Here is a 20,411-nt window from a genome sequence, read left to right as displayed (position 1 = left end):
TGAGATTTACCCTCCAGTCACACCCCGTCTACACAGCCGCTGCCCATTCCTCCACGTCTATGCAGTTCACTTCGATGCACGCACTGCCGTCCAAGCCCTGGCAGAACTTCTCACGTGCTACTACAATTTTCTGTCCCAGGCAGAGAGCCGCAGGCTCCCTCAAGTCCCCTCCGCATCCTGCGCCCTGGGCCTACCACGTGGTGGAAGCTCAGAAACAGAATCCGCAAACGCCTGTGTCCCACCCACCCCTGTGGCGCCATGCAGAGGAGCACGCACGGTAACGACTCTAAGAACTTTAATAACTCGGGGCGCGGGCTATGACCGAGAGGCCGGAAGCACAGGAGCGAGGCCGGAAGCACAGGAGCGAGGCCATCAGTAGGCCGTCTGAGGCCATCAGTAGGCCGTCTGAGACTGCTGCTGGCGGTAGCCGCCCCGGCGCATGTAGCCCTCGTTCTTGCGGTAGCCGTCCTTCTGGTCTGCAGGGGAGAGGGGAGGGGAGGAGGCCGTGAGTGACCGCAAAGAGGCGGGAAGGGGGCCGGGACCTTGGGAGAACAGAGGAACAGAACCACGGACCTCGGAAGTAGCCTCCGTAGGTGCCCTGCTTGTGGTCGAACACCCGCTCATTATTCTCCACCAGGCTGCCCAGCTTCTCCGCCAGCTGCAGGGCCAGGTTCTGCTGGGCGGTGGGCTCGGTGCGGTGCATCACCACCGTCTGCGTCGGCTGGTCCAGGGAGGCCTGGTGGAAGCGAGGCAGGACGGCCATGACGATGGGCACTCCCGATTCCCCACGACTGCACCTGCCCGTCTTCCGCCCTGGCCCTTACCATCAACTCCTCGTTAATGATCATCTTGCTGATGATGGAGTGCACAGTGGGCAGGTCCAGTTCAAACATGTCAGACAGAGTCTCCATGCTGGGGAGAAGGCAGGCAGAGAGCGGGGAGCAGTCAGGAGCCGGGACCACAAGGCTGGGGCCCGTCGGCCGCCTCAGGGCCCTCCTACCTGATGGAGTCATAGACGCTGCTGTAGGTGAAGAGGTAGGTCCGCAGTGACTCCTCCTGAATCTTCCTGTGGGGCAGGAGAGGGTAAAGGGGTGAATCCTCAGGGAAGGAGACCTTTTCCTCCCCGCCCCCCACGGCCCCCCCCCGGCCCCCCCCCGGCGCTCCTCTCTGCTCACCGAACCAGCATGGCTCGGACTTTGTCAGCTTCGGGGAAAAGGTCCCACACTTTGCCGTTCATCTTCTCGTTGATGATGAAGCTGTGGCAGGTCTTCCAGTCGCCCATCTTCATAGCCTTGGAGGCAGCAACCACGTGTTCCCTCATGGACTCAGGAGGGCCTGAAAAGGTTGGGAATACGGCAGGGCCCAGGGGGAGCAGGGCCCGGGGGGGGGCAGGGCCCGGGGGAGCACGGGACCGTAGCGCCCGCCTCAGGCGCCACTCCAGGAGGAACAAGGGACAGGAGAGCAACCAACCGGACTGGGACTCTCCAGCTCTCCAGTAAATAGCCCTGTGATGGTATAAATCACTTACTATCAAAACACACTTATTTAGACTAAATCCGTCTCTGGCATGCTTCAGGGGATTGGTGAGCCCCTTGAAAACAACAGCAATTATTGCGTCTATCCTCAGAGGTTCATTTCCCTAGACCTAAAAAATTCTTCTTTCCTTCTTGTTTTTAAAGTAGGCTCCACACCCATGGTGCCTAACATGGGGCTGAAGTCAGGACTCTGATATCGAGACCTGAGCTAAGATCAAGAGTTGGGACACATTTAACCAACCGAGACACCCAGGCACCCCAACCTAAAAAAATTTTCTCGTATCTCAGCTGGAACTGTATCTACCAAACTTCATTCCTTCTCATACCCCCGCTTCATGACTTAACCACAGCTGTGTATCACTGCTTCAATTTGTTTTTCTTTAAAAACACAACACAGGAAAAGAAAACACGGCAAGCAAGAGTAACTGGAGTTCAGATAGACAACGAAAGTGCAAAAAACTTTACGAATGGAATGGATGGCAGGCGTCAAGAAACATGAACACGGCAGGTCCCAGCACAGGGAGCAAGCTCCAAGGTGTAACAGATCAGCCCCGGAGAGTAACGTATGACTGAGGGTCAGCGTGAGGAAGAGAACACAACCCTTCCGATCAGCTTCTACTCTGTCACTTTAAAAAGAGACAAGGTTAGAGGCTCAAAGACTATTTCCCTACAAAACCAAAAGTAGCAGAGACTCGAACCCGAAACTGCCCTTTGATCCCTGGCAGTCATAAAGAGGCAGGGACTGCAGTGAGACAGAGACTTTCTCAATTTTCCAATTAGCATAAAACAAAGCCTCTGGGCACCTGGGTAGCTCCGTTGGTTAAATGCCTGCCTTTGGCTCAGATCGTGGTCCCAGGATGCTGGGATCGGGCGCCGCATAGGGCTCCAGGCTCAGCAGGGAATCTGCCCCCCACCTCCTTCCCCCTCTGCTTGTGCACATATGTTCTCTCTCAAATAAATAAATAAAATCTTAAAAGAAAATGAAGACAAGGCACCGAGGGGCGAGTGAGTAAGTCCGTGGCGCTGCAGGGCCCACACTCACCCAGCAGGGGCTGTCGCTCGCCCACCCGCAGCTGGTGATGGAACTGCTTGCTGATCATGCGGCGGCGGGCGTCGCTCTCGTGCGCGGCCATGTACGGGATCTCCAGGAGCATGGCGGACACCAGGTAGACACACTCCAGCAGCTCCAGGTTGATGTGCAGGTGGAAGGGCACCTGCCGGCGCCGCTCCACCTTCTCCTGCTCCTGGTTGCGCTCCTGCAGGCTGCGCAGCAGCAGCCCCTGGCCCAGCAGCTCCTTGGCCCGGCCGCTCGACTGGATGTCCAGCAGGGCGTTGTGCGCGTCCTTGGTCAGGCCTTGGCGGAAAGCACAGATGCCCAGCTGCACCATGGTGCGGTTGTACAGGATCTGCGAACGAGGGGCAAGGGGCTCAGAGGGGGCCGCCACAAGGCCAGCCGCCCACCCGGTCTGCAGATGTGCGCCGAGCACCCCCGGGCTCCCGAGCGCTAGGCTGGGGCTGGGACAGAGAGCAAAACTGACAAGTCCCCGTCCTCCCACGGAGCTGACGTGCTAGGGGTAAGGGGCGGACGACAAAATAACCCCAGTATGCAGAAGGGGACTCACGCCAAGGAGAAAAAGAAAACAGAGGAGCGAGCTGAGAAGGGAGCTGTGTGGTGGTGGCAGGAACTCAATTTTATACTGGGTAACTAGGGGAGGCCTCATTCTCAGGGGAGTGAGTTTAAATAAACACCTGACAGAAAAAAAGGGACCAAGTCATGCAGGTATCTGGAAGAAGAGTATTCTAGAAAAAAGGAAAAGTCAATGCAAAAAGGCTCCTGTGGAAAACCGTGCCAGGCGCACTCAAGGGACCAGGAGAGCCATCCGGCTGCAAGTGTGAAGGTGTGAGCATGAACCGGACAGGCAAGCACGCGGCCCCGTAAGCCACGGGGATGCTTCTAGGATGGGAGCCCATGGGAAGGTTTTGAGAAAGTAAGTATCATCTGAGTTAACAGCGTTAAGCCTGGCTGCTGCATTAGGAACAGCCTGAAGGAAGAGAGAAGCAGAGACCGGAAGAGGACGGTGGCTCTGACCAGAGGGCAGCAGCGGAGCCGGGAAGCGGTTAGGTGCGGACTCCGAGCACAGGTGGCGCGGGCGGGGATCAGACGACGGACGTCGGAGAAAAACAAGAAATGGAGTTTGACTGAGGTTTCTGGCCGAGGCAACTGAAAATATGGACCTGCCACTCATGAAGACAGGGGAAGATTTTAAGTAGTATAAATGGGGGGGTGGATAAAGTCTTTATTGATGACAATAAAAGTATACAGGTCAGTACCAGTCCTGAACCCAGAGACAAAGAGCCTGAAAAAACATTAGCACACAAAATCCGACTGTATCGAACAGAGATAACAGATCATGATCAAACAGGCCATATCTCTGGAATGAAAAGCAGATACAAAAATCCAAAATCATGGTTACTCACCATCTGAACACAGTAAAGGAGAAAAAACTGCATCATTTCAGTTGATGCAGAAAAAGCTCTAAGTAAAATTCAACATCTATTTTAGGACAAAAATTCTCCGTTAACTAGGATCAGAAGAGAACTTCATCAATCTGAGAAAGTGCATCTACGAAAGTACTGCAGCTAACCTTACACTCCAGGGTAAAATGCTGACCACTTCCCTAAGACTGGGGACAAGGCAAGATGCCTGCTCTCGCTACCTCTGTGAAGCACTACATACTGGAGATCTGAGTGATGGCAAAGTGGCAAGAAGGAAAGAAAAACAGAAGGGCGCCTGGGGGGCTCAGTCGTTAAGCCTCTGCCTCTGGCTCAGGTCATGATCTCAGGGTCCCGGGATCAAGCCCTGCACGGGGCTCCCAGCTCAGCGGGGAGCCTGCTTCTCCCTATCCGGCCCCTCTCTCCCGCCTGTGCGCACGCGCTCTCTCTCTCAAATAAATGAATAAAAACTTAAAAAAAATTTTTTTTAAAAAAGGGAAGTCATAAAGACTAGTATAGTAATAAAACTGTCTGTATGCAAATGACATGGTAATTTCAGCAGAGAAGCTAAACTGATCAAGTGAATTTAGCAAAACAGATGCATTCAAGGCCAAAATACAAAAATGAAATCTATTTTTATATATCAGTAATTAACAACTGAAAATGAGATAAAAAAACAGTAACATTTACAATAGCAGTAGAAGTCATAATATTCAGGAATAATTTATTTTTTTCTTTTTTTTGTAGAGAAACAGAGAAAGTGGGGGTGGAGGAAGGGGACAGTGGAAGAGGGAGAGAGAATTTTTTATTTTATTTATTTATTTGTTTAATTTTATTTTTTTAAAGATTTTATTTATTGATTTGACAGAGAGATAGATCACAAATAGGCAGAGAGGCAGACAGAGAGAGAGGAGAAGCAGGCTCCCTGCTGAGCAGAGAGCCCGAAGCGGGACTCGATCCCAGGACCCCGAGATCATGACCTGAGCCGAAGGCAGAGACTTAACCCACCCAGCCACCCAGGCGCCCCTATTTTATTTTTTTAAAGATTTTATTTATTGATTTGACAGAGAAAAGAAGAGAGATCACAAGTAGGCAGAGAAGCAGACGAGGGTAGGGTGCGCGGGGCAGGGAAGCAGGTTCCCCACTGAACAGAGAGCCCAATACAGGGCTCGATCCCAGGTCCCCAAGATCATGACCGAGCCGAAGGCAGAGGCTTAACCCACTGAGCCACCCAGGCGGAGAGAGAATCTTAAGCAGGCTTCACACCCAGCGCGAAGCCCAGTGCAGGGCTCCATCTCATGACCCTGAGATCATGACTGGAGCCAAAATCAAGAGTCGGTGCTTAACTGACAAGACGACCTCTGAGGAATAATTTCTGAAAAAATGTTAATACCTGAACAATGAAAACCACAGAATACTGCAGAGAGAAATTCAAAATGAAATAAGACGTAAGACTTTAAGACGTTAATCCTCTCAAAACTGATTTACAGAGTCCACAGAATTCCAGTAGGCATTTTTGTAGAGAATGACAAGAAAATTCTAAAATTTATGTGAGAATTCTTAGAAAAAAACCAGGTGGAAGGACTCCTACTCCCTGACTTCAAGACTCACAGTCAGTCATCAAGCCAGTGTGGGACTGGCACAAAGACACAGAGATGAATGAAAGGAACAGAACAGAACAAAAGTATCTTCATGAATTATTGAAGTTTCTTTAGCTAAGACCCCAAAAATAATAAGCATGAAAGAAAAAACTGTTATATTAGACTATACCACCAGACATGGTGTTAAAAATGAATAGGCAGAACACACACAAGAAAAAAATATTTGAAAAACTTTTGTCTGACAAACGTCAGATTATAATAAAAAGTGGTCGGTTTCAGGGGTTATCAGGGACTAGGAACCAACACCACAGGAGACACCATTCAACAACCAACGTGGCTTCAATTAGAAAGATCGACAGCGCCAGGTATCAACAAAGAGTAAACACGCACACGGTCCGGAGGAGTGTAAAGTGATGTAACCATTTTGGGGTTTCTTATGAAACCGGACCCACACCTACACTTTGATCCTACTCTTAACCATTCACCCAGAGAAAACGCACAGCTGGTATGACAGCCCCACACTGGAAGGGGACCAGGAGCCTCAAGAGGAAGAGAGATCAGGAACTTGAGATAAATCCATGCACAGGACCAAGACGGGACAAATTCGAATGCCATCGCGTGGGTGCCCCTCAGATTTGCAGGTTAACATGTACTATTCGACACACCAAGACTGTTTCATTGTTCCAAATGCATTTACAGCACCTGCCTATTGGCGCGGCTGCAACGCTCCGATGTGACAACGTCGCCCCCGCACTGCCACAACAGCCAGCGGTCCCACAGTCCTGTCCCAACACACCGCACTGCACCTAGGCCCGTGCTTTCCTTAGTTTAACAACTTGTTAAGATTTCTCTCACCTTCTAAAGAGCGAGTTCTCTTGTGTTCCTCAACTAGACACACAGTAGGGATCATAAACATGAGCCAAACCCTAACCTCCACCCAGAGGCCTCCAGGGGCGTCAGAACAGGCCCCCACATGCGAGCGGGCAGGAGGATCAGAGATGGCGGGCATCTGGGTTCCGCTCACTTCTCCACCAGCCAGACAGGTAGCTAACCCGGTTGAGCCAGTATGCCCCCAGGACAGGGGCCCGGCCCGGTCTTCCCTTGGCCACCAGGGCCAGAGCGGCCCATCCCCATGCTACCTGCACCGGCGGGTCGGCGTGCTGGATGTTGTCCTGCAGGTGGCTCATGAGCATGAGGTCCCGGGCCTGGTACCAGCGCGAGTGCAGGGCGTGGTGGTAGATGTGGCAGAGGATGGCGCACGTGCGGATGCGGTCCGTGCGGTCCTTGGCGTAGATGTACTTGCACAGCCTCTCCATCAGCACGGCCGAGTCCTCACCCTCGTTCTCTGCCTGGTCTTGCTCAGACTGGGGGGCGGGGCAGGGGGCCGCTGGGAGACTCGGCAGAGACTGCGGCTCAGGCTTCAGCTCTGTCCGGCCTGGCTCCCGGCCCTCCCCGCGCCCCTCCCCGCTCTGCCTCCGAGCGTTCCCAGGAGTCAGATCCGCTGTTACATGGGCACGGACACCTCCCTCTCCTCTGGGACCAGTCCACAAGACTCACCTTTGAGGAGCCCTCAGGGGGGGTGAGCTGCCGCTGGTGAGCTTTGTAATCAAACTTGTAGTAGGTGTGCAGGATGCGCCTCAAGTAGACGCGACAGATCTCCTCGGTGGTGCCCTTCTCCTCCAGGTAGCGCTGCACCCGCTCGATGATGGCGCACACCTGCGCCTCGTCCTTCAGGTGCTCCACGTACTCTGGCAGGGAGAGCCCCCCCGGCTCAGCAGGCACCTGGCTGCCCCCATCAAGCCGCCTACCTCCATGCACCTTCAGTACCCACCAGCCGTGTCCTCACTGTGCCCTGAAGACACCATCCCTTCCCCGGACACCCACTTTCTGTTCCTGTCCGGTGAGATCTGCTACCTCCCCCTCCTCATTCAGATCTTACTTCAAAGGGCCCCACCTTAAGATGCTTCCTTCGAGCACTGTCCACAGCGGCCATCCCATCTCTAACACAGGTCCCTATTCAAATTCCTAACGCACACTTCACATTATCTGTTAATTGCCTCGTTTTATCTGCTTGTTTAACTGTCTCTCTCCAGAACCAAAATATAAGCTCCAGCCTCTGGCTGCCTTGTCCATCACTCTACCCTGATGGCATGTGCGGGCATTCATACCCCCAACCCAAGTGCCTCTGATCCAAGCCAAACAAGCAAAGTGGACTCAGGCCAAACCCCAACAATTCTCAAAGTATAGTCCACAAACAGCAACATCACCAGGGAACGTGTAAGAAATGCCAAATTTAGGGGACCCCCACCCCCGCCCCACTGAATCAGAAGCTATGGGAATGGGGCCTAGCATCTTCCCAGGCCCTTCATGTGAATGCTGGGGCAAGGCAAGGGCTGGCCCCTAGACACTGTCAGCGAAACCCTGAGTTTCATTCCCTGCACCTTCCCTCTCACCGATGCCCACGCTTGCCCAAGCTTACCTTGGGAGTGAGGATCAGTATTTTGCATTATTTTGGTAAATTCTTCATCCATTCGTTCCACGAGGGTTAGGATACAGCCACGGACACGCAGTGGCTGAACAAGAAGGCAAGGAGGAGCAAATAAATTAACCCAGAATCAGTGCCAGACTGCGACCCTTCTGTTTCGACTAAGCCTTCATCAGCAGACAACGTACACCTCCAATTAGCCTCCGATTTCTCTCTTTTTTTTAAAGGTTTTATTTGTTCATTTGAGAGAGACAGACCTAAGCAGAGGGAGAGGCGGAGGGAGAAGCAGACCCTGCTGAGCTGGGAACCCAATGTAGGCCTCGATCCCAGGACCCGGAGATCATGACCCGAGCTGAAGGCAGATGCTTAACCCTCTGAGCCACCCAGGTACTACCCCCCGACCCCTCGCCAATTTAGGTCTTTACCTGGTCAACATTGTGCAGGTTCTCACTCTCCTCCAGAATGTTCTCTCCAACGAAGATGTTGGGGTTTGCAAACAGGATGTCCATCAGCTCATTGATGCAGTCCAGGCACTTCTGCCACATCTCAGGCTGTCAAGAGAGCAGATGGCAGTCAGAGGCGTGAAGGTGGCAAAAGCAGAGACTCTTCACCAGGAATCCATGGGGCCTTCAACTACCAAGACTGCTTCCACAGCCCTTGAGTTTTAAGGCACCAGGCCGGACCCCTCCCCCCACTAGCTCAGCTCCGGGACGCTCCTCTTCATCGGCCTCACCTTCATGTACGTGGCCAGGTTTGGGTTGTAGTCATAGAGAGAGGCGATGATATTGAACTTGATCTTGACTATAACACCCTCTCCCAGGTTGTTTTCAGACGCGATCTGTACCAGCAGCTGCAGCAGTTCAATCTGGGCTGCCCTGGGGGGGAACAGAAAGGTGCGAGGCATCAGAGACAAATCAAAAAACCTCATCCTGTCACAGAGCGTGCCCTCTTTAGACAAGCAAGGGCAGCGGTCATTCCCACTACCCCACTATCCTCACCACCTGCCTACCTGCTTCTCCTTTATAAATTCCAAACAGAAGCATCAATAATGCTAACAACCTGCTATCCCCTCCAGTTACCAAATAATTAAAGAAAGTGAGTATTCCCATTCTGCATATGGGAAAGTAATCCCCAAAGTTTAAGTGACTGGTTTAAGATCAAAGGGAGAGTACAGAGCCGACTGGTATGTTCCAAGGACACCACTCCTTCAATGGCAACCACACACAGATCTTCCCAGACAGTGCTATTTCCCCATCAACCTCCATGCACGTCTTAGAGAAAAAGAGCATTCAGCCCACGACCCCACAGTCCCGGCCCGCGAATCTCACCGATCTGTCCCCTTCTTGCCTCGCGCCTGCAAGATCTCATTCAGCTTCTTGATGACGACAGCGTGCGTGATCTCGGTTCCCTTGGCAAACATTTTTGGCTTCTCCTGGGTAACACATGTCCTATCATGTCAAGCTGACCCATTCTCGCCTTCACTCTTCTCCCAAACCAACCAGGGGGGCCCCGTGTGCTCCTCCAATGGTTTCCCAATTCATTTTAATCCTGCACTGGGCTCCGCACTCAACACGGAGTCTGCTGGATTCTCTCCTGTGCCCCTCCCCACTCAAGCGCATGCGCATGCCCTCTCAAAGAAATCCTTTAAAAAAAAAGGCAACCGCGAAAACGCACGGAACACCCGGAACACCCGGAACACACGGAACACACGGAACACCGCCGCCTGTACCTTAGCGAGCGGCGCGCCGCCGCGGACCCTTTCCCACTCCCCGCCTTCGTTGTCCTCCTCCTCCTCCTCCAGGCGCTTGGATTTCCTATCGTGCTTCTTCTTGGCTTTGTCCTCCCGCTTCTTCTCAGCCGCCTTCTTGTCCTCTTCTGTGGCGGGAGCCCTGCCAGCAGGGAGAAGATGAAAGGCCAGCCCACTCTACCTCGGAGGCTGCTGCTTCTCACGAACTTCTCTTTTTCTCTCCATCAAGCCCTGGGTTCAAGTTATAGTCGATGAGAGTGAACGCAAGTGAACCGCAACCACAGCCAAAGCAAGGACGACCAAGCATGTGGGGCCGGCCGAGAGCCAACCAAGGCCTGGGACCACATCATGCTAAGAAAACCTTCCTGGTCTAATAAGGTAGAGGGGCCAGCCCGGTCGGTGTGGCCAGCCCGCCCTGTCACCCCACAGCTGACTTCCCAGGTCTCCCGGAGGAAACTGTATCCATGACACAGTGTTGTTCTTTAAGACTAGTTGCTCTACCTAATCTTCTCACTAGCCAACAACTAACCAGTTTGCAATTAGCGTAAAAATATTTGCTGTTCCCAGACTGAATGCTCCCCACTGATGAGAATTAAACTAAATTCTGAATTTAAAAAACAACTGTTCAAGACAACAGAATTCCCCCAAAAAAGCAAAAAAGACCACTGGCTATCCCAAAGCGGTCTCAGGCCTCTTGGTGTCTGAAACCATCTCCACATTTTAATACTATGTAAGGAAATATAAGCCCAACAACAGAAACAAATCATCTCAATCTTTCATAGACACCGATGAACAAATCTTTCCAAACTTAACAAATACTAAAATTATATTTCTCTTCAACTGCCACTTAAATATCTACAAACACCTTTCATTTTAACTGCTTAAAAGATCTGACTGTTTTTGGGGCGCCTGGGTGGCTCAGTGGGTTAAGCCGCTGCCTTCGGCTCAGGTCATGATCTCAGGGTCCTGGGATCGAGTCCCGCATCGGGCTCTCTGCTTGGCAGGGAGCCTGCTTCCTCCTCTCTCTCTGCCTGCCTCTCTGCCTACCTGTGATCTCTCTCTGTCAAATAAATAAATAAAGTCTTAAAAAAAAAATTTTCTAAAAATAAATAATTAATTAATTTTAAAAAAAGATCTGACTATTTTAGTAGTAATTTAGAAACCTGCCGAAGGGACCCCTTTCGTGCCTGCTAACGGACGCCAGCACGTGGGAGCTGCAGGCTTCTCCCTGTACCACAGCAGCGCGCTCTGTTTAATGACAAAAGCTCCCTTAGAGGTAAAATCCTTTGCAAACACACAAACTATGTTCATTAAACTGAAAACTCTTGGTCATATCAAAAAACATGATGGTATTTTATGGGACGCCTGGGTGGCTCAGTAGGTTAATCCGCTGCCTTCAGCTCAGGTCATGATCCCAGAGTCCTGGGATCAAGTCTCACATCGGGCTCCTTGCTCAGTGGGGAGCCTGCTTCTCTCTCAGCCTCTGCCTGCCACTCTGCCTGTTTGTGCTCTCTCTCTGACAAATAAATAAATAAAATCTTAAAAAAAAAAAAACTAACCCAAAAACATAATGCTACTTTAAAATCAATGTTGCTTAAATTTCAAAAGAACTTTCCAGGCCTAAAATTTTACTCCTAGCCCTAAGCATATTAGGATTAACACTTCAAAAACACAATGAACTCTCAACCTATGAAATCCCCCCCACTTTTTTTTAATAAAGATTTCATTTTTAAGTAATCTCTACACCCAACATGGGGCTCGAACTCATAACCCCGAGATCAAGAGTTGCATGCTCCATCCACTGAGACAGCCAGGGGCCCCTCTCACCCGATGAAATTCTAGTTGGAAGACAAATTGGCTTGACCTCTCTGCTATGAAACATTATACCTTTGTATATTCACATCTTGTTAGGAATTAGAGAACTAATGTTTATGCTCTCTCGGTTATAAATCCAACTGACGCAAGCTACTTCACCAACGGGGTATCACCAACTACGCTTCTTTTTAAATACGAAGCCAGGAGTCAAAAGGTATTAAGAGACACCAACATAAGTCAGCCCTAAAACTACGCTGGAAGGGATCATTCCACACCCTCTTAACAACTACTGAACTAGAGTCCCTATGCGCTCTTGCTTAGGATCCTAACAGTCCGGACATCCAGTCCCACCAGATTCATTCTGAGGCGCGCTCTCTCTCTCTCTCACACACACACGCACACACACACACCCCTTCGCCTTCAGAAGCCAGTGACTCTTAGAAGTGGGCAGCATGTCTGTGAAATCCCACAGTCATGCTACTGGGGGTATATGACTGCCTCCAACACACCTTCAAATCAAGGCTCATAACCAAGAAAACAGACTTACATTTTAAAATTATGTGTCTTCCTTCTCTTTCGCTCCTTTTGCAGTAATCTTTTTTGCCTTTTTTTCTCCACTGTCGACATTATCGGCAGTTAAATATTACCGAAGTTTCAAAAGAACCTTGCTCACTGTATCAACAGTTAAATATTATCTCAGTCTCAAAAAAATCATGACAGTTCGCTGGTGAAGGGCATCGAGAGCACATAACTGCCGGGTGACCCTTGAGCTGACCCCGGCTAACGGGAGACCCCTCACCTTCTCCCCACCATTCCCACTCTGGGGGCCGGTTCAAGAACACAGCCCTGTGAGTAACGTGTTAAGACCAGACTTCTGGACTGTATATGTGACGCTATCCCATTAAGAGCTCTGTATAAACTTGTATGATTCCTGTGGCGGGTGCAGAGATGGACTAGCCTTGGCACCTTCCAAGACAAGTCTCGCCTGTTAGCTCCCTTGCTTACAGAACCTGCCGCTGAACCTGCCGCTGCCCACGTGGAGACATCTGCCTCTTTCTTTGGTCTCTCCCTGCCCTCCACGTACAGCCGCCGGCTTCAGATTTCACCCTCAGAACACCCAAGGTGGTGACCCAACACTCACATTCGATGAAGAGAATAACATGGTCATTTATCAGAAGGGATCCAAGACACTAGATTTCATCAGATTGTAGTTAAGACTTCCTACCCCAGGGACACCTGGGTGGCTCAGTGGGTTAAGCCTCTGCCTTCAGCTCAGGTCATGATCTCAGGGTCCTGGGATCGAGCCCCGCATCGGGCTCTCTGCTCAGCAGGGAGCCTGCCTCCCCCCCTCACTCTGCCTGCCTCTCTGCCTACTTGTGATCTCTGTCAAATAAATAAATAAAATCTTAAGAAAATCAGACTTCCTACCCCAACGACAGGAAACACTGGAAACATTAATGTCCGATCAGAGGTGATGTGATTTACCTCTACTGTCCGTATAGCAAGTTGAATCAACATTTTAGCCCCAAACTCACATTAATAACTTCCTTAGCTAAAAATTAGTTAACCCTAAATAAAAACTGTAATAAAGCCAGCCAAGACAATAATGAAGATGTACAATGAAGAACATCTGACTGTATTTGGATACCTTGGAAAAGTATGTCAATTAAGAAAAAAGCTACTTGAGGGGCTCCTGGGTGGCTCAGTTGGTTAAGCAACTGCCTTTGGCTCCGGTCATGATCCTGGAATCCTGGGATCAAGCTTGGCAGGGAGTTAAGCTTCTCCCTCTCCCTTTGCCACTCCCCCAGGCTTGGGTGCTAAAGAAAAAAGCCACTTGAAAAAAGGAAAAAAATCCATTTCATTTAAAAGTTAACTGATTCTCTAAGGCATTCCCATAGATAGGCATATCCTGATTCAAAAACTAAATAGAACATAGACTAAAGGTTTCTGATAGTATCTGTGATTGGCCTTCTATTTTCTGCCAAACCTACTACCTAATGTCCAGGTGCCTTAATGTTGCTAGACAGCCTTACTGTACACCAAAAAGAGACAGAAGCTCTTGGTTTAAACTCATTCCTTTAGGTGCTTGTTTTAACCAAAAAACGAAAGCTGAGAAAATCTGATGAGGAAAAGGGTAGAGACTGATTTACTATGGAGATGCTGAAAAAGGATCCTGGCAGACATTATGGAAACAGACGGTCATGCTTCTAGAAAACCCATTAACAACTAACACCAACCCTGGTTGGCTTAGATAGCTAATGAGAAAAAAAACGTGCAATCAAAATTCACTGTTCCCATACCATCTGTGATTTCTCTCTCCTTGTTCTTTTTCCTTTTATATAAATCTTGCTTTCATCTTGGCTGGAAATCAACCTTAAAAACTGGTCTTGTGACTCATGTAAGAAATAGTGTCTCTGAATTATTCGTTGACATAAACTCAAACGCAATGTCAAAGACCTTTGAGGATCCCAAGGTTAACCCAACTTCTGTCAACTGAAATTCTAACTCAACCTAATTTTACATTTTTTTGATTAGGTATACAAAATAAAATTTCACAGGCTAAAAATATAAATCAAGGGTAATCTCTAAAAGGATAAAATATAACTACCAAACCTGTGGAGGGAACCACAATGAGTAAGAGAAGAAAAAAGTATACAATCTAGAAATGGTTTAAAAAGTAGAAAAAAGTAATTTGAGAAGCAGGGCAGGGCGCTGTGGGGGGGCAGGGAAGGAAAAAATGGAACAAGATGGGATCGGGAGGGGGACACACCATGAGACTTAATCTCACAAAACAAACTGAGGGTTGGGGAGGGAGAGGGTGGCTCACTGGGGAGGGTCTGTGCTACGGTGGGGCCTGCCTGCCGATTCACAGACCTGTACCCCTGGGGCAAATAATACATTATATGTTAGTTTTTTTTTAAAAAGTAGAAAACAGCGAGTGACAAAAAAAGAAAATAAAAGATAGGATTAACCTTAATTACTCTGAGTGAAAAAAGCCAAATCCCTCCCAATCAAGTAACTGTGTGGTTGCATTTACATGAAACTCTAGAAAAAGCAAACTTACCTAGAGATAGAAAGCGAATCCTGGTTACGCAGAGAAAGGGAGGGGGTGGACCGCCAGAAAGACCACGGCAGGGTTCTGGAGGTCTGTGACCTTCAGCCTCCCCCCACCAGTAGGCGGGAAGCAAGGCCTGGAGACCGAGCTGATCGCCAACGGGCAAGGACTCACTCACTCCTGCCTGTGTAGTAAAACTCCACACACATCCCTGAACGATGGAGTTTGGCAAGCTTCCCAGCTGGTGGAAACACACGGAGGTGCGGGGAGTGTGGGTACCCGGAAAGGGAATGGAAGCTCTGGGCCTGTTCCCCCACACGCTGTCCTGCGCATCTCTCCCGCTTGGCTGTTCCTGAGTTGAACCCTTCACAAGTAAAGAACTTTCCCGAGTTCCATGGGTTGCTCTAGTGAACTACTGAAACTGAGGAGGGGGTTGTGGAAACTCTGAAACTAGAGCTGGTTGGTCAGAAGTACAGGAGCCGAACTTGGGACCTGCCACTGGCTTCTGAGGTGGCGGCAGTCTCGTAGGACTAAGCCCTTAACCTGTGGTTAACTCTGGGTTGTCGCAGAACTGAACTGCCTGTTGAACGCCACCCCCACAACGCTGCTGTCCGCAGAGTTGCAGAACCGGTGGGTGTGAGGAAAAACCCCACACATGTGGCATCAGAGGCGTTATAAACACACATTCGTCAGATACATCTGCTTCCTGGGCTTTACCAGTCAAGTGAAGCACAAAATAAAAAAGGCTTTTCAACAAAATGCCTTTGCCTAGTCCTTTCTAGGGCCAGGGAACTCACGACCTTCTGAAGCAACGGAACCCCAACTTTTGAAAGCAGGACCGCAACCCCCACAACAGCAACAGCTCCCATAAGCAGCGGCACCGTTATCAATGGATTTGATACTGGACCGCTGTGGGGCACACAGGGGCAGGCCTCACCCGACTCCAAAGGAAGACACGGAAGACCCTGATGAGGGCGAAGTAACTCAGCAAAGCTGTCCGGCTACTGAAGGACTAAGGGCTGGAACCAGAGCGAGACTCCTGCCCCGCTCCCAGAGTGTTCCCGGAAAGCTGAGAAGAGCAGCCACACCGCCGGCCGGTCCTGGGCTGAGCTGCTGCCCTACATACCACTCTCAGCTCTCCCTGCAGCCAGGGGCAGGTAACCCTGACTCCAGACGAGAAAAAGGAAGACGAGAAGGAAAGCAGACTGTCCGACACCGTGCGCAGCTAGCTAGTGCCAGAAAGACACTTATTTACACCGCATGTATGGTGAGTCCTCTCACGGTTAAAGACATCGGGACCCTCAAATTCCATCCTCAGGACACACTAGTTTTGTGACCACCGCCACCCCACATACTTGCCCAAGACCCCTCTGTCGGCCCGGACAACCCAAAAACACTGCAAGGAAGAAGCCATCACCCTCCAGTGGCTTCCCACTGTGGCCCTTGTCACCACTGATTTCTTACTTTTTCAGGAATCGTGAGGCCAGCACGGTCTGCTTCCCTTCTTCCTCCTCTGAGTCAGAATCAGAAGACGTGGAACCTGTGTCCCAGTCCTCGTCGTCTTCTGAATCTTCTGAATCCTCATCATCATCCTTAGAGAAGGAAGAGAGACTCAGCAGGAAAAAGATGGGGAGACTGACTAGTCTCCCTGCTGACCCAAGTTGCAGGGATTTTCAGGAGCAAAACAAGAGCATATCCATGAAGCAGCACGTGATGAGCTGGAGTGGACCACCAACCCCAGAGAGAAGTGAGGACTTGCTCTAGGCACAGAGAGCTCCTGGGGGGGCAGACCCTGGCCCTGAATCCAGTGCTCCAGGTTCCGGGTTGCTCCGTGCTCTAACCCAAGACGAAGCCTCGTCTCAAACCAGACTTCATTAAACCGTGCCCCCCCAAGCCTAGGACTCTATGAGTCAGTCGTCTTCTCTCCAGGAACCTGAGAATGGTCCCTGGCAGGCAAATCACCCTTGGTAGTCCCGCCCTGGCTCTTACCTCCATCTTTTTGAGGAATTTGCGACTCTCTCCAGAAGGAGCTTCTGATTTCTTCTTCAGGAAAGCTGCAGCGCTGACTCCATCCTCATCCTCATCCTCATCCGACGAGCCTGGGGCGGGACGGACAGAGAAGAGTCAGAGTGGTGAGGAGCGAGGCAGAGGGCGACCAAGCACGCCAAGAGAATCACTGTGCACTAGAGACCCTGCTCAGGGAGGGCCCCCACCCCTCACCTTCTGAGTCCTCCTCATTCTTCTCGGCGTCTTCGTCTGCAGACTGCTCAGGGTTCTTAATCAAGGGAGACGTGAGAATCATTAACGACGCCTGCCAAACACCGCTCCTCAAACACCGTCCTCCCCCTCCACCCTGATTCCTCCTCCAGGCACGCCTTCCATTTGCAAATGGCCTTCTGTTGTGCTGGGGGTGGGAGGGTTAGTGGGGGTGGTCACTGACCCTCCAGTCCAGAAAGTCTGCCTCTGGCATCCCCACCTGCTTGTAATTTGTGATGTGGGACTCAAAGTCTCGGTTGTATTTTCGGATCTTCTGGCGCAGGGTGCTCAGGGCCTTGGCATTGTTCTTGTTCATCTTCTTCTTCCCTTCCTTGTCTTCCCACAGCTGAAGGACAGCAGACGAAGAAAGAACCGGGAATGTGAGACGTCAGGCCTCGCCACAGCCACGAGTCCTGCTACCTGTATACCGTCTGTACTGTCCAACTGTATTTAACTAGTTTTTAAAAGCGTCTTTGTGGGGCACCTAGGTAGCTCAGTGGGTTAAAGCCTCAGCCTTCGGCTTGGTTCCTGGTCTTGGGGTCCTGGGATCGAGCCCCGCATCAGGCTTTCTGCTCAGCAGGGAGCCTGCTTCCTCCTGTCTCTCTGCCTGCCTCTCTCCTTACCTGTGATCTCGGTCAAATAAGTAAATAAAAATCTTAAAAAAAAAAAAAAAAAAAAAAAAAGATCCTTTGTGTATCGTAACCAAAAGAAAAAAAAAAAAACCACAAGTAAGATTATGAAAAGAAGTATGATTACAGTTCTTGGCCAAAAAATGTCCCTCTCTTTGCTTCACCCCTCTTTTTCTCAGGCCCCAGGAAGTACCGTATGTACAGCAAGAGGAGACTGGACCCCCAAAAGTGGGTTAGGAGCAGGACCCCGGTCCACAATCCCCTCCGGATCCTCCCTCATCCACAGAAATCACACCTCATTAAGATAGTCCTCCAGATCAGCCAGAATGCGGATATAGAACCGGGGGACACCTTCCTTGTCCACAATGCTCTTGGCCTTCCCATATGCTTTTCCCAGGAGCTCAAACTCTTCCAGGCACTTTGTGACATCCCGAATCTTCATGGCATTACGGATGGTCCGGATGAGGTTGGTCAGCTCCTCAAACCTGGGTTGGGAGCCCAAAACCACATCGGACATGCCCACCAACACCAGAAAACGCCCACTGCTACAGATTCCCCACCGTCTGGCCTCCCCATGGCCTCACCTCTTGTCCTTGGCACTTCGGACAACTCTCTTGGTATCTTCTTCATCCTCACTCAGCAACAAGGGCCTATTTGAAGAAACAGAGACCATGAACTGCTCTTCCTTGCTCTAGTCTTTTCAGGTGGTCTCTAGTTCTCTTCTCAGATGGGGCAGAGAGACTGGAATTCCTCAGGCCATCCTACTTGATGCTCAGCCTCGATGCTTCCTCTTCAAAACCTCGTCATACACAACTCAATCATCTACGCCTACTTCATGTGTGCCCTTTTACCAAACACTGTCGCACATACAAAGAACCATCTCCACCGTCACAAAAATAAAAGCAGGTATTTACTTACTAGGTCAGAAAACTAATTACATGAAAACACAAGTACTAAGTACTAAAAGAAGTCCAGAAAAAAGGGTACTTCAGCTAGAATGGAAAAGGCTTTAAGAAGGTGGTACTTGAATTCGATCATAGAAACCAATGGTTCCCAGAGTGTGTGAGAAGCCAAGGGTCAAGAGAAAGTCCTAATGGCTTTAGAACTTCTATTATTGGCATTTTTCTTTAAAAAGGAGAGACTAGGGGCAGTTGGGTGGCTCAGTGGGTTAAGCCTCTGCTTTTGGCTCAGGTCATGATCTCGGGGTCCTGGGATGGAGCCCCGCATCGGGCTCTGCTTAGCACGGAGCCTGCTCCCCCCACCCCCGGCCTGCCTCTGTGTACTTGGGATCTGTGTCTGTCAAATAAATAAACAAAATCTTTAAAAAGAGGGAAAGAAAGAAGACAGACAACATTAAGATAGCAACATATCTGCACTCATTTCATGGCATTCATTTTCCAATTATTTCCTATTTTAGAAAAAGCGATGTTGGTTCTCTGATTGGGGCAGCACTGTACAGCTCTATTTGGGCCAGCCCATGTGGTATTGATCCGCATGATTAAGCGGCGGCACGGGATACAGAAAAGGCGCCAATAGCAAGAAGTTCCTGGAACACGCACTGTTTCCGAGGGTCAAAGCATTCCAGTTTACAGAGACAGGAGAAGGGCGGTTATGTGTTGTTTGTTTGTTTGTTGTTTTAAAGGCTCCCGCTGAGCAGAGAGCGCGGTGCGGGGCCGGATCCCAGGAGCCTGGGATCACGACGGAGCGGAAGGCGGAGGCTCCACCCACCGAGCCCCCCGGGCGCCCCCGGGCTGTTTACTGACGGACGGAGCTCGCGCACAAGCAGCGGAGCAAGGGTTAGCCGAGCTCTGCAGGGACGGGGGCCCCACGCGGAGCTGGACCCCAGCACCCTGGGTCATGCCTCGAGCCGAAGGCAGCCGCTGAACCCACGGAGCCCCCCGGGCGCCCCGAGGGCGGGCATTGAGGCGAGTACCGAAGAGAGGACGGTGCGGACGCCGCCGAGAGGACCAGGCGGCCGCGCTTCAGAGCCGCGTCCAGCCGAGCCCGGTACCGAGTGAGCGCTTCGGCGCCCGCGGACGCGCAGGCCGACGGGCAGCGGACCCGCAGCCCCGCCCGCGCGACGCCTCGTCCGCCCCCGCGCCCGCCCCCGGCGCCCACGGTCCCTCCGACTGTCCGCGCCCTCGGAGCGCGGTCCCGCCGCCGCCGCCGCCGCCGCCCCCCGGGCCCCGCGCGGCCCCCCGAGCCCGCGACCCGCGCACCCCGAGGGCTCACTGTTTGCCGTAGTTGCCCCCGACGGGCTTGGTCACGAGCTCCTCCCCCGACAGCGACGACTCGGACTCGCTGTCGGAGCCGGTGGTGAAGAACCGCGACATGGCGACGGCGCTGAGGGGCGGCGCGCGGCCGGACCTGCGGGAGAGCCGGCGTCACGACAAGAAGGCGCCGAGGTCGCCCCTTCCCGACCGCCCCCGCCCATCGCCCCCACAAGCACCCCGACCTGCGTCCGCTCCCCCAAGGACCAGGCCCCAGGAGCACGCCCCGCCGGAGCTCGCGAGGCACACCGCGCGGCCGGAACGCCGGAAACGCCGGAAGGGGGGGGAGGCGGGCCCTCGCGTCACTTCCGGGAGACGCTGACGAACGACGTCCGCGACGGCACGTCCCGTGGTCTCCGCCCCTCGCGGGGGCGGGGACAGGGCCGGTGGGCGGGGCCGAGCCTGGAGAGCCTCGGCGCCGGCGGTCGGCGTCTCCACGCGGCCGCGCCCGCGACCTGCGGGAGCGGAGGGTCAGGGCGAGGAGTCGGCTTCGCTCAAAGATGAGCGGCTAGGGTTTGGAGCTAG

At 51.7% G+C, this 20,411-nt stretch overlaps 1 protein-coding gene across 1 annotated transcript; it reads right to left on the bottom strand.

The window, feature by feature from the left end:
* Positions 1-278: 278 nt before the first annotated feature.
* Positions 279-20,199, bottom strand: LOC101687216 (eukaryotic translation initiation factor 3 subunit C). Its single transcript, XM_045072488.1, has 21 exons — positions 20,072-20,199; positions 19,849-19,983; positions 18,201-18,266; positions 17,912-18,101; positions 17,208-17,333; positions 16,952-17,006; positions 16,721-16,830; positions 16,196-16,323; positions 9,844-10,003; positions 9,443-9,546; positions 8,848-8,989; positions 8,540-8,665; positions 8,109-8,202; positions 7,187-7,377; positions 6,769-6,993; positions 2,578-2,941; positions 1,176-1,335; positions 1,001-1,066; positions 825-912; positions 574-736; positions 279-476 (listed from the first exon to the last, which is right to left on the bottom strand). The coding sequence occupies exons 2-21, from the start codon at positions 19,947-19,949 to the stop codon at positions 394-396; spliced, it is 2,742 nt and encodes a 913-aa protein (XP_044928423.1). The 5' UTR covers positions 19,950-19,983; positions 20,072-20,199; the 3' UTR covers positions 279-393.
* Positions 20,200-20,411: the final 212 nt, after the last annotated feature.

The sequence above is a fragment of the Mustela putorius genome, unplaced genomic scaffold (genome assembly GCF_011764305.1).
Source record: "Mustela putorius furo isolate JIRA1106 unplaced genomic scaffold, ASM1176430v1.1 tig00004039_pilon_pilon_pilon, whole genome shotgun sequence".
NCBI lineage: Eukaryota > Metazoa > Chordata > Mammalia > Carnivora > Mustelidae > Mustela > Mustela putorius.
This window is presented reverse-complemented; position numbering and strand designations above follow the sequence as displayed.